The sequence below is a fragment of the Notamacropus eugenii genome, chromosome 5, assembly GCF_028372415.1.
Source record: "Notamacropus eugenii isolate mMacEug1 chromosome 5, mMacEug1.pri_v2, whole genome shotgun sequence".
Classification (NCBI taxonomy): domain Eukaryota; kingdom Metazoa; phylum Chordata; class Mammalia; order Diprotodontia; family Macropodidae; genus Notamacropus; species Notamacropus eugenii.
In genome coordinates, this window is record NC_092876.1 from 33,087,279 (window position 1) to 33,101,334 (window position 14,056).

At 46.6% G+C, this 14,056-nt stretch overlaps 1 protein-coding gene across 1 annotated transcript in view; it reads left to right on the forward strand.

Annotated features, from left to right (window-relative positions):
• The window catches only part of LOC140508388 (IgGFc-binding protein-like), a 28,306-nt gene extending 14,501 nt beyond the window's left edge, over positions 1-13,805 (forward strand). Inside the window, exons 14-19 of the mRNA XM_072616229.1 lie at positions 334-914; positions 1,531-2,080; positions 4,703-4,902; positions 12,482-12,886; positions 13,098-13,387; positions 13,637-13,805. Coding sequence (XP_072472330.1) covers positions 334-914; positions 1,531-2,080; positions 4,703-4,902; positions 12,482-12,886; positions 13,098-13,387; positions 13,637-13,688 — 2,078 coding nt within the window. The 3' untranslated portion in view covers positions 13,689-13,805. The remainder of the gene's footprint in view (positions 1-333; positions 915-1,530; positions 2,081-4,702; positions 4,903-12,481; positions 12,887-13,097; positions 13,388-13,636) is intronic.
• The last annotated feature ends 251 nt before the right edge of the window (positions 13,806-14,056 follow it).

Genomic DNA, 14,056 nt, shown 5'->3' on the forward strand with positions numbered 1-14,056 from the left:
CTTTCTATTTTCTCCCCCTCCTTCCATTTGTCTTTCTTTCTGGTTCTTGATCTCCCATGTTTTCCTCTGTCTCTCCTTTGCCTCTGTCCTCCCGGACTCTGTCTCTGTCCTGTTTCTCCTTTATCTCTGATCTCTCTTTCCCTCCCTGATTTCTCTCTCTTCTATCTCTGTCTTTTCTTCTGCCTATCTGTCTCTCTTTCCTCTGTATCTCTCTGGGAAGTCTTTCCCTCCTAATCTCTGTCTCTGTCTCTCTCTGCCTTTCTGTCTCTGGTCTTTCTCTCCCCTATATTGTCTCCATGTCTCTTTCCTTCCCTGCCCATCCTGGGCCCCCAGCACTTCAATGCCCAGCTCATTCCCACTACGAGCTATGTGGCCCACGCTGCCCCCTGATGTGTGGGAACCTGAAGGGACCCAACGGCTGCCAGGCTGGGGATCAGTGCCAAGAGGGCTGCGTGTGCAATTCTGGCTTTGTCCTGAGTGGGGCAACCTGTGTGCCAAGGGGCCACTGTGGCTGCCTCCATGAGGGCCGCTACCATGCGCTAGGGACTGCTTGGTATCCAGGCCCTGGCTGTGAGAGGCGATGCCGTTGCAGGCCAGGTGGCACTGTGTCCTGTGGGCCAGGACTCTGTAGCTCCCATGAGGTCTGCACCATCCATAGGGGAATTCGAGGCTGCTTCCCAGATGGTCGGGCCAGCTGCTTTTTGGCAGGGCCAACACATGGCCTGACCTTTGATGGCCGTGTCCTTGGAGGCCTGGCTGGACAATGTGCTTATCTGCTGGCCCAGCATACTGGCTCTGACCCAGAGCCCTTTGGCCTCCAGGTGGAAACGGATGAGGCTGGAGCCCGTCAAATCCGCCTCACCCTTTATGGGCATCAGCTAGTCCTGGATCGAGGAGCACCTGGCACTATCATGGTGAGAACCAATCACCCAGGCCCGGGGGTTCCTGGGAAGCTCCCTAGAGAGGTGTAAGGACTAGTAGTCTGGACACCAGGGTCCTTGAAAGGAGCAAATGCTGAGAATATTTACCCTGGGTTCTCATTCCCCGAGGTCCTATGGAAGGGTTGAGATGGAAAGGACTAGAGCTGAGATACTTAGGAGTTCAGGACCAGGGGAAACTGGAAGCTGGAAGGAAGGGGCTGGGGGCCTAAATCCAATTAATTAATATCAATTCAAGGAGCATTTACAAATTTGCCTACCATGTGCAAGTCACTGGGAGTGCTCAATTTGGAATTAGAGGAGCTGGTCCAAATCCTCATTCTAAACAACTTCCTAACCTTGGAGACACCTCTGCCTAGTTTCTACTCCTGTAAAGTGAGACAGTTGTTTCTAGATGATCTCCCAAGTTCCTTCCATCTCTAAATCTATGGTCCCCTTATGCCCCCCTGCAACAGACCAGATGCCTTCTCCCTTGGAAGCCCTTTCTAGCCCTAAATGTGAATGGTTGTAGCTGTGATTATTCAAGAGGGTTTGGATTTACAGGAGAGGAGCCAGGAGTCCAAGGACATTCCTCCCTTCTCTGTCTCACCAGGTGGATGGAGAGCGCTGCTGGCTGCCTCTGGTCCTGCCTGGAGATAATCTGTGGGTCACTCATGAGGGCCACTTGGTAGCCATCCAGGCAGCCTGTGGCCTGCGCCTTTTCTATGACTCTGACCGACACCTGCAGCTGACCGTCCCATCCACGTACCAGGGCCACCTCCTGGGGCTCTGTGGGAACTTCAATGCAGATGGTGGCCTAGATGACTTCGGCCCCACAGGTTCTCTTGAAGCCTTTGTGGCTAGCTGGGCCCTGCCTGGGTCCCTCCCCTGTTCTGCTACTGGGCCCTCCTCATCCTGTCCCCAGGGACTAGATGGAGTCTTCTCAGGACCCTTGGCCTGTGGGCTCCTCAGGCTGCCAAAAGGGCCCTTCAGCCATTGCCACAGCTTTGTACGGCCTGATCCCTTCTATGAGTTCTGTCTACGAGACATGTGCCAGGGCCATGGAGGCCAGCTGGGGTTGTGTGATTCGCTGACCACTTACGCAAAGGCCTGCCAGGAGGCAGGGGCCCTTGTGCAACCCTGGAGGGGCCCCAAACTGTGTCGTGAGTACTTTCCCATCCCTGGACAGGGGACACGGAGGGTGGGCCCAGCCTTGGTTTGGCCAAAAGGGGCCACAGAAGAGAGGACTACCCTGGGACACAGGGGTAGACCAGGGCTCCAGGCTCAAGCTTCCACCTTTAGTTTAATTTTGGATTTCCAGTCACTCAAGCAGCAAAGGGAAACTGCCCTCCCCAGGGCACCTGGCAGCTATCACAGGCCTCAGGAGCATGCCTCAGTGTCTGGCCACTTCCTGTATTCTCTTACCTCTCTCCTTTTGTCTACTTCCCCTTCCTCCCTCCCAGAAACCCAGAGCTAGGAGGGATCTCAGACACATCTAGTTGACTCTCTCTCTTTTGAGACACTGCCCTACTTACCTCATTCAAAGACTGCAGTAGCTTTGGGGAATGCTTTGACTTATATTGAGCTTATGGTCCACTAAAACTCCCAGATTTTGTTAGTGGAAAGGTTACCCAGTATCTAGGAAGTTGATTTTTCTAACCCAAGTGTAAGATGTTCTACTCATTGCTATTTTTTTTTTTAATTCAATGGAGGTCTTAATTTGTTGGCATCTTTTGTGAGGCAATTGGGATGAAGTGACTTCCTCAAGGTCACACAGCTTGTAAAGTGTCAAGTTTCAGAGGCTGGATTTGAACTCAGGTCCTCCTGATTTCAAGGCTAGTATTCTATCTCCAGCAACACCTCATTGCCCGATTGGTATTAAATTTAAGCTGATTAGGTCAACCTATCATTCTAGCTTGTCAAGACCTTTTTTTGTGTGTGTTCCAACTGACTTTTTTTTGGTCAGTCCCCTGGCTTTATGCCATCTGAAAATTCAGTGAGCAGATGAATCCTTCATGCTGTGTTACTGTTAAAAATGAACAGCCCAGGACCAAGGACAGATCCCTGGGGTCCTCCACTGAACACCTCCCTCCGTACTGACATGGAGTCATTATTTTGGACATAGCAATTCCACCTACTCCAAATTCACTCAACTGAGAGACCGTTAGCAAATGGAGGGAATCAGTGAGGAGGAGAAGACACTTGGACTGTACTTTGAAGGGAGCGCAGAATTCTCTGAGACCAAGGTGGGGGCAGAGGGCATTCCAGACATTGGGGATGGAGAGTGGAGTTAGAATGAGCTGTTTGTGGAACATCTGGTAGACAGGGGTGACTGGAATGAAGAAGGCCTGAAAAGTACATCTCCTTAATATATAATATTATGTAATTATATATTATGTAATGTATATTATATAATATATAATGCTGGCCCACCTTCACCCCCTTTCACCTGTCCTGCAAAATGCATATTCAGTAGTGTGATGTTTAACAACTGGCTTTCTGATGGTGGGAGGATAGGGGTGGGAATATTATGTACACACGGCACACTTCTAAATTTAATATGCATCATTAACATGTTCTCTGTCACTTAGACAATAAATCAAATTTTTATTATTTGTAACTTTTGGCAATTTCCAAGATATAAATGGCCACATGGAAAATTTAACAATCAGCTCTTGCAAGCCAACATGAGCTAGCTCCAGCACACCCCTGTGTGTGTCCATCCAAATTCCAGTCATGTGTTTCATCTCACCAAGTCTCTGTGACACCTGTGAGGTCAAACTTGCCTTTTTTTTGATGTTAGGACTTCAAATTCCTCTTCCTTGTTGACTAAAGGTGGGGCATCTGTCTATGGACACTTAAGGTCATTTTGTTTCCTGAGGACTTCTGGGCTTCCTTCTATATTGTAGCTACTCTGTGTGGGAGCCAGCTTGAAAAGATATATTAGATTTTTCTCCCTCTCCCATCCTTTTCCATGTTAAGTCTTATTTTGTTAGCCTCACAAGACAGTAAGCAAACACATTCTTGCTGACCTTAAGTCAAATGCACTCCATCTCTGGCCAGGGCTATGTGATTTCTATATTTCAAACCAGAAGTCCCATTCTTGGACACCATCTTCTTTGCAGTTCCCTTCCCAACTCCAATTTTTCTCCTCTTCATCCTTGCCTTCAGTCATCAAAATTCCACCTATGCTCTTAGGGTCTTCAGTTTCTAATCCAGGATTTTCTCTTTGGCAAATACTTTGGCCAAACTTGCTAGGTTCCTTCTGGCAGTATAATTTGTGCCTCCGTGAATCACCACCAGTCAGTAGCGCTCATCCATTTTGACAGGTCTTGAGAGGTATCCTGTTATATCTTGGCTACATGCCCCAGGAAGCCAATTGATTTCTCTGTGGTTGCTGCTAAGTTGACATATAACATATTCAGCAACTCACATGTTGGAGCAGAGAAAGCAGATGGGAGGTGGGGAATGGGGGGTGGTAGGGAGTGAACCATTGTTGCAATTGGACAAAGTGGGATGGGTGTGAAGAGGAGGAAGCAAAAGATTCAAAGATTAGCTGAGAAGAAATGGTTGAACTGCTCGACAAGACTGTGAGGAGGGGAGCAGTGAGGCCAGAGCTGGGGTGATGGATTAGTTGAATTCTAATAAGGAGAAAGGACAGGGTTAGAAAGAGTGAGACCAGGAAGGAGAGAAGGAAAGGTTGTGCTCAGAAAGAATGTCCTATTTCGACTTCAACACCCAGACCTCACCTTGCCTCAGACCTGATCCTTGCCTTCTACCCTCAGCCCAGAAGTGCCCACCCCGGAGTCACTACAGCATCTGTGCCCGTACGTGTGACCTTGGCTGTGTCCCTCTCCTTGGTCCTGCTCACTGCTCACCTCAGTGCTTCGAGGGCTGTGAGTGTGACCGTGGTTTCATCTATGATGGGACAGGTTGCGTACCTCAGGAGCGGTGTGGCTGTTTCCACCTTGGCCGTTATATCCCGGTGAGCTGGGGCTGCTGGGGGAGAGAATTCAACTCAATTCAACTCATTTACTAGGCATTTGTATGTAAGACAGGCAATGAGGCAGATACAGTTTAGATACTACAGACCCTGCCCTTGGAGTTTACAGCTTTTGAAAGGGCTAAGACAGAAATACAGATAACTATAAATGTACAACATTACATGAGAAGTGTATTAGAAGATAAAAAATAAATATTGATGGGGGCTGGAGGGAGATCATAACCAACTAGGAGAATCTGGAAAGTCTCCTTGAGGAAATGGTATATTCTAATTGGGCTTTAATCCATCTATCAATCAGCAAGCATTTACTAAGCACCTACTATGTGCAGACATGGTACTTCAAGGAGTTTACATTCCATTAAGGGTTGCAATATGTACGTATATGAGTAGATACAAAAGAAATTCCAAGTAGTTTGTTGGTGGGAAGGGTGAGTGATTAGGAATTGGGGCGGGGGAAGTTTTGTCATGAATGGCACCACTTAAACCTGGAAGGAAACCAGGGATCTTAAAAAACCGAAGTGAGGAGGAAAAGTATTCCAAATATCTCAAGTATAAGGAAGGGAGAATACGATTCCCCCTTCCACCATTCCCAGTTTATCTGAGGTGATTATAGGAAGGAAGAAAGCACATTTATGTAATGCTATGTGCCAGTCACTGTGCCAAGTGCTTTACCAATATTATCTCATTTGATACCTACCACAGTCTTGGGAGGTAGGTGCTATTGTTATCCCCACTTTACAATTGAGGAAACTGAGGCAAATAGGTTAAGTGAATTGATCAGGGTCACATAGCTAGTAAGTATCTAAGGCTGAATTTGAATTCAAGTCTTCCTGATTCCAGTGCAGGCCCTGCAGTCTATCCACAGTACCACTTACCTACCATTAAGGACAGAATGTAGTTAATCTTGATGATGTTTTAACATGTAAACAAGATGTATCTATGCTTTATGATCTCTTAATGTTGTGAGAACCTCTTGACTAGATGGAGAGATTGGTTAAGCAAACAAACCAGTCATACCTTCCAGGGAATTAAGTATCTGGATGAAGTTCAGCAGTTACATTTTGAGAACTAAGGAATCCAAAGATCAGAAGTGATCCCCGTAGGGAAGGGACTTTTCTCTCCACCCCACTGGCCATGTCATCAGAGCTACCGAACCAGTAAGAAATAGTGCATCCAGTCATATGCAGAAACATACACCTGAGAGGAGATAAGAATATAGAAAATAGTTAGCCAAAGGAGGAAACAGCTTCAGGGAAGCCTGAACTCCTTACAGCACAGACAAATGCCAGGTATGAACTCAGGAAAGACATAGACCCTGGGAGCCTAACTGAGTAACCTACCAAACACAGTGCACTCCAGGAAATCTGCATGAGAACTCTTCAGAGAGAAAAAGGGACTTAGGAGTTGTGAGTTGCCCTTTGTCCCCCATTTCCTGAACATGTGCCTCAATACCATTGTAGTCTGGGTTTAAGCTCATTCTTCCCATGGATGTTTTGTGGCAGAATGCACCTTAAGTTTTGGAGAGATATGTTTTGTCACAACTTTCTCATTGTATCTTCTTTGTAAAAGCCTTTGCTAAAAGGTAAGTCTTTCTACCGGTTGTTTGCTAATGGATGCACACTAGTTGGGGCTCATAAGCTATATTAGTGAACTAGTGAGAGCCAGTGGAGCTTTAAAAGAGGTGCAGGGATTTAATAGATAGAGAGGAGAGGAACTTCCTTTAAGTACAGGAGAGAGCAGGAGCAAAGACAGAGAGCCCTTAGGACAGAGCTTGTGTTCAGTGGGCAGGGAACTATGCAGTCTGTTCAAAACATAGGGTCACTAGAGGAGAATTAGATTAGGAAGATAAGATGGCAGCAGATCATGTCAGGCCTTGAATGACAGTCAACTGACAATCAATCAACAAGCATTTATTAAGTACCTACTATGTCGTGGTCACCCTGCACCTATGCCAATGGCCCAGAGAGATGGTGAGGAGGGCTTGTACTGGGCTGAGGGCATTGGGAATAATGAGGAAGGAAAAGACAAGAGATTCGAGAAGACAAAATTGATAGGACCAAATAATTGCTTGGAGAGGATTGGAAAGGAAGAGGAAACATGGAAAAAAAATGCAGTGAAAGAGCACTGGCTTTGGAATCATAGGCCCTGGGTTCGTTTGAACCCATCTCCGACTCTTACTACTTGTGTGACCTTGGCCTCGCTAGGTCTTGGTTTCCTCATCTGTAAAATGAGATGGTTGGATTAGGTCATCTCTAAGTTCTCTTAGAGCTCTAGAGATGTGATTTCATGAGAAATCAAAGTGAGATTACAACTGCAGAAGGAAGGAAACAAGCATTTATTAAACTCCTACTATGTGCCAGGCACTATGCTAAATGCTTTACAACTATGATCTGGTTTGGTCCCCACAACAGCCCTGGGAAGCGGGTGCTATTATCATTCCCATTTTACAGTTGAGGAAACTGATGCAGACAGGGGGTGAAGTGACTTGCCCAGGGTCACACAGCCAGTAAACTTCTGGAGCCAGATTAAAATTCGTCTTCCTGACTCCAGGCCTGGTACTCCATCCAGCTGCCCCTAAGAAGTTTAGACAAATAATTGTGTCCCAGGCCTAAAGAAGAAAGTCAGGAGGGGCAAATCAAACCCAATAAACATTTTTTAAGCATCTACTATGTGCTGTGTTAAGTGCTGGGACAAAAAGGTCCTCTTATTCTTAGAAAGGAAATATGTTCATTTCAGTAGGAAAGACCCCCTCGAACTGCGCCTGTATGCGAATTTGGAAAGGCAACCAAGGAAGAGTGAATCCCAGGCAGGGCTTGGGCCTGAACTGAGAGAATGCCTGGTTCTCCAGTTTGAATAGAATAGAGCTCTCCAAAGGGAATAATAGGAAATAAGGCAAGTAGGAGACAGATGGAGAATGGGGAGGGGCAGAGGGAGATGTTGGAAACAGAAAGATGAATCTGGTCCTAGTACAATGTCTAGGTGAGAGGTAACCAGGGGCCCATGTAGGTGGAAAGAAGAAAATTTGTGGGAGATGTCGTGGAATTGGAATCTCCCGACCATGGAGTGATGGAGAGAGAAATTGAGGATGATTCTGAAGTCACAAATCCAGGCGAGAGGGTGGGACCCAAAATATATGGATGGAAAAGTGAGAGGTCAGGCTTTGGAGCTCAGGACCATTTGGACCTTAGTGTTTAAGGTTTGTCACTAGACTAGGAAGGTAAGATGGCATGAGATTAGGTCAGGCCTTGAACGACAGGAAGAGAAATTTGAATTTTACTTGGAAAACAATAGATTTTCTCCCCCATGGAGGAATTATAGGACCAGGTCTTTGTGTAAGGAGAATTGCTTATGTAGAAGTAAGAAGTATGGACTGAAGAGAGGGAAAAGTGACATGGGGAAGACCTGTTAGAAGGCTATCAGTCAGTCAGTCAACAAGCACTTGTTAAGTCTTGTTGCTGGCCTATTTCCCTCTGGGTCTGAGTATGATGGGGATGTATCATTATGTTTTATACTTGTATATACTGATGCAAAATGAGGTAAGCAGGGCTTGTGAATGTTTTTTTTCTTCTGAGGGAAGATTCTTTCAAAGGCAATGTGCCATTGAGGCTGGTAAGCTTGGCTATAGAGTCACTTGGAGTCCAGAGTTAGAGGTGGGTGTGTCTAGCTATGGATTCACCACTTAGACTCTCCAGATCAAGGCTGCAAAGGACACCTGATGTCCTCTAGTCCAGGGCCCTCATCCCACGAAGGATGAAATCCCCTGCCCAAGATGACAAGGGTAATCAGTGATGGAGGACAGATTTGAACCCAGAGTCTCTGACTCCAGAGCTCTTCCCACTGTACTATTCTGGAAGCAGTGGTGAGAAACCTGAGGCTATCAATCCTCAATCATCTTTCTTAAGCAAATGATGGAGAGTTAAAAACTGCCCACAATGGAGCTGGCCCGGAAGATGGAGTTGGGCCAGATGAGGTGATGTGGGAAAAAGCTTTGGAAACCTGAAGCATTCCATCTGCATTAGCTGTCACTGTTGTCTTGGTGACAAGAGACCATCATCAAAGAAATCTGAATAATTGTGATAGCAGCTAGTATTTATATAGCACCTACTAGGCGCTGTGCTGGGCTTTACACATCTTTTCTCATTTGATCTTCATTACAATTCTTAGAAGTAGGTGCTGCAATTATTCCCATTTTTCAGTCGGGGAAACTGAGGCAAACACAGCTTAAGTGACTTTGTGCAAGGTCACACAGCTAGATGGATTTGAACTCAGGTATTCCTAACTCCAAGTCCAACTCTCTACATTGCGCCACCTAACTGCCAAGAAGAGAAACACTCAGGGCACACTCTAATTTCTTGGCTTAAATAGAATTTTTTTCTTTTGGTAAGTAGTATTTTTTCCAATTATATGTAAAGATAGTTTTCAACATTCATTTTTTTTAAATAAAATTTTGAGTTCCAAATTTTTCTCCTTCTTCCCTTCCCAAAACAGAAAGTGATGTGATATAGGTCATACATGTGCAATTATTATATACAATTTTTTAAAAAACTTATTGATCTTTTTTTACCTTCATTTCTGAATCTATCCCACCTTCTCCCTGCCCAGTAAGTTGTCCTCTGTTACAAAGAATTTTCTTCTAAGAGGAAAAAAAATAACAATCCAATAATAATGGGTTTTTTTTCATTTTTTGAAGGTTAAATAGATTTTTTTTTATTGTTACAGTACTGCCAGCTACCTACCAACATATCAACCGAGTCTAATAAGGTGACATTCCACCGTACAGTCCCGTATCTGCAAAATGAAAGGTGGTACATGTTTCAATAGAGCCCAAATGTCTTGCTCTCCTTAAATTACAAAGCTTTCCTTTTCAGTCTTTGCTATTATTATTATTATTATTATTATTACATTTACACTGTCCTAGTCTCCTCGTATACTGTTTCCCTGGTTCTGTTCTCTTCCCTGGGCAGTTCATAGATGCCCTGCCAGACTCCAGTGAATCCTTCCTATCCATCCTTTCTTAAGACATGGTAAGACTCCATTATATTTGTGTGCCCCATTCGGTCAGTCATTAATTGCTTCTCTTTTACCCAGGAACGCTGAGGGTCTTCCCCTCCCAGTTTGAGTTTTATTTTTTTTATTAAAGGGGCCATCCCTTGAGAAAATATTTAAAGAAGCCTATTCATTGAATGGGTGTATCTCTCTCAAAGTGAGAATTTTATGAGACCTAGGCCTGAAAGGGCCAGGGTCTCCCATTGCATCCTGGGCCATCTCCAGCCATCCTGATAATATCAGGCCACTGGACCCAGATGGCTCAGGAGAAGAAAGAGAGGATGGTGACTTTGCACAGCCCTCCCTCACTCAAATCAAAGTCAACTGTGAGTCATGTCATCATCTTGATGTCATGGTCCTCTATGAGAACAAAGGACAAACACAACATGTACATGTGTGTGCAGGCACACGTGTGTGCTTTTATGATCTGGGTACATTAAGGCAGTTGTGCAAACAAGAAAAGTTTAATAGCAAAAAGAAAAAGATAATGACCTTTGTTTGGAATACACAAAGTGTGCGATGCCAATGGGGCATCCTCGTGCAGGTATTTTGCAGGCCATTAAAGATGCAGGTCCAGAGGACAAGAGAAGGGTCAGAACTGAAGATGGTGCTTTGGAAATCATTTAGGGAGCTAGAGAATTGGGGGGGGGGTGTGAATGTGTAAAATGAGAGAGTTGGTCCAGATAACCTCAAAGGTCCTTTCAATCTAGGTCTGTACTTGGATGAAGGAAACAGAAAAAAAGACCTAACACACACACACACACACACACACACACACACACACACACAAACCTAAAAGAGGAACTGAGGGGTATAGTGAAAGAACCCCAGCTCTGGAGTCACAAGACCTGAGTTCAAATTCCACCTTTGTTCTCTACTATGGGTATGAGCTTGGACAAGTCACTCCCCCTTCCTGGGTCTCAGTTTCCTCATCTGTAAAATAAGTTGGCCTAGAAGGTCTCTAAGGTCCCTTCCAGCTCAAGAGTTATTATGCACTTATGGAAAAAACAAAAATCCAAAGTCTTGGGGAAGACCAAGGGAGGCCCCATATTAGCTGATTGGAAGTGTGAGGAGGCGATGGGGAAGGAGACAGAGAAAAAATGGTTATAAAGGGAGGAGAATCAGGTGAGTGTGGCTCTGTGATGCTGGAGGAAGGAAGGAACACAGTGTGGTCAAGGTGGGGTCAATGTCACAAGGTCAGAGAGGCTGAGGACAGAGCTGAGGCAAAGTCAGGAGGCTGATGAACAAATTTCTGAGCTCCCACGCCTTGGGGCATCGTGGCTCCAGGAACAAGGAGGAATTCTGCATAGGCTGGTCCAGAAGGAAGAGAAGATGTGTGCAGTAGCTCCAAAAAAAGACAAAACAAAGCTAGGTGATTTAAAATGACCCCGTGTCCCAGAGAGGAGACAGAGGTGCACCTCCTTCCTTTCACTGGAGAGGTGGGGGATGACAGCATCACTGGCAGGCTTGGCGTCTGCTCTGTTTTCCTTGGTCATGAGAGAGGGTTCATTAGATGGGGAGAGATGGAAATTAACCCTGAGGCCTGAAACAAATGTTATCAATACAACTTTTTTTTTTTAAAGGAAAAAAGAAAAGACCAATTAGTTTGCCAACTAAGAGGTGAACTCGGTGAGAAGTTTCAGGTGGTCGATGAGGGTAGAAACCACATTGTGCTGGGAGGCTAAAGAGAATGTGGGGATTGAGGAAATGGAGGCACCAAGGGGCTTTTCCCAAACAACTCAGGCTCTGGATGTGTTGGCCTTCCTCTAGTGGGGGAATGATTTCAGAGCCAAAGTCTCAGAAGGCACAGGAAATGAGGAAATTAAGGATGCAAGCAATCACCATCACCACTTACTTTTTTTATAGGACTTTTTGGGGGGGGGGAAATTAAGATTGTTTTTTTTAAGCATCTGCTATATGCCATACATTGTAAGGTAATTCTCATAACTACTCTGGGAGGTAGGTGCTATTATTATCTCCACTTTACAACTGAGGAAACTGAGCCAGGCAGAACTTGTTACCTGTCAGGAAGTGGGGAAGGAGGGCATAGTGTAGACTCATAAGCTTGAGGAAAGATTTGACCTGTTCCTGAGCTCAAGGGATGCACCAGCCTCAGCCACTCTAGAGCGCAAGTATTACAGGCCAGTGATTTACTTCTAAGGCTTATAAACACCTTCCTCAGATTACAGGGATTGTTCTCATTCTGCAGATGAGGTAATCAAAGATTTGAGTAGAAAAGTTCACTTATTATCTGTGTGACCTTGATAAAATAACTCAATTTCCTTGGGCCTCATTTCGCTCATCTGTAAAATGGACTAGATTTATAAGCCCTACCTGTCCAAGGCTCTCTCTGATTTAACCTTAGGAATTTGGGCTCAAAATTCAAGTGCAGGTTTCTTGAGAGAATAGTTGGGACTTTGAAGACTCAGAAGGAGCCAGTTTGAAATAGCTGCTGTGGGGAAGAGTGGAATTTTGGAAAAGAAGGGTCAAGTCTGACCATGTGCCCTCTCCCCAGGTTGGGGAGTCTCTGATCCTCCCAGGCTGCCGGGAACGCTGCATCTGCCAGTCAGGGGGTCGACTAAGGTGCAAACTGTTTCAGTGTCCTCAAGGCTTGGGCTGCATCCTGGACCGAGGTGTCCGAGTCTGCAGGAGGCCTCTGGGCAAGGGCAGTGCCACCTGTCGCCTGGTGCCTGGAGGTCTCTTCACCACCTTTGATGGCTTCCAAGGCAGAGTTCCCATCCTTGCTGCCCCTGGTGCCTACGAGCTAGCAGTCCTGGGTGGGGCTGATTCCCAGAATCCTGCCTGGTTCAGGGTGATCACAGAATATCCCCCCTGCTCAGCCTGTCCAGCCCCACAAGCATGGGTCATCACTCACTTCCGGGATGGCTGTGTGGCTGTGGGGCCCAACAGAGAGGTTTGGGTAAGTGGATGAACCCTCAATAAATTACCCTTCTCAAAGACCCTTAGGGACCGCATCCACAACTTCAAATGACCTTCTACTGACCTCCCTCAGCTAAGAAAGTCTAGGAGGACCAACTTCTCATTCTTCCCCAGTCCCCAGCCCCTAAGGAATACCCATATCCTGGACCCCTCCTCAGCCAGTCCCTCTGACTTCCTTTTCCCCTCTTAAGGTGAATGGGCGCAGGGCCCAGCTCCCAGCGCAGGTCTGTGGAGGGGTCATGGCACGATGGGCTGGGGCAGGTAAGGTCCTTGTGGAGAGACCACCTCTTCTCCGGGTGCTGATGGGCCCAAAAGGAGGAGTGGTCCTGAGGGCTGCACGAGCCCTGAGCGGGCATTTGCAAGCTGCCTGTGGTGACTTTAATGGGAACCCCGGAGATGACCTTCGACTCAGGGGAGGACTGCCTGCTACTAGCCTGGAGGACGTCTTCCAGTCCTGTCGAGCTCAAGCCTTCAGTGGCTGGTAAGGGCCTTACTGCTTTCCCTTCCCATGTGTCCAGACCTTAAGCCTTGACCCTTTTCAGGAACCCAACCCAATAATCCCCCTACCAAGGAATGAACACCCCTTTCCTCTGACCCCAAGTGTCCAGTTCTGGTCCTCCCATATGGTCCCTTCCCAGGACCCAAGCAAGCAGAACCCTAGATGATCTAGCCCCCAAAAGCCAGGTGAACTTCCAGCCCCCTAACCCCAGCCTCCATTTCTTGGCCGCAGCATGAAGAAGGTACATTTTCCTGTCTACAATGAAGATTATTTTCCCACTTGATATTAATGTAGCTGCCCTGGTCTGTGGTTTCCCCCACTCCCACAAAGGCCTGGCACCTCTGACCAGGGCACCGTCTGTCTCTGCTGAAGTGGTCAATAAATGGATTTTGGCAAACGACTTGAAGCGTTTGTGGCCGGGGAACACTCCCCCTCCCCCATTCTAATCTGTTCTCCCCTATTCCCTTTTTCACAGACCCCTCTCTCCACAGAAAGCCCCTGACCCTTTGGGTCCAGCATTTGCCCCCCTGCCCCATCCCAGCCTGCTTTCCCCTCTGCCCCCCCAAGGCTCGGCTCCATCAGAACCGCCAAGGGTCCAGCACCCCAGCCCTCACCCCCCCAGGGCCCTGAGCACCAGTCACATAGTCCCAA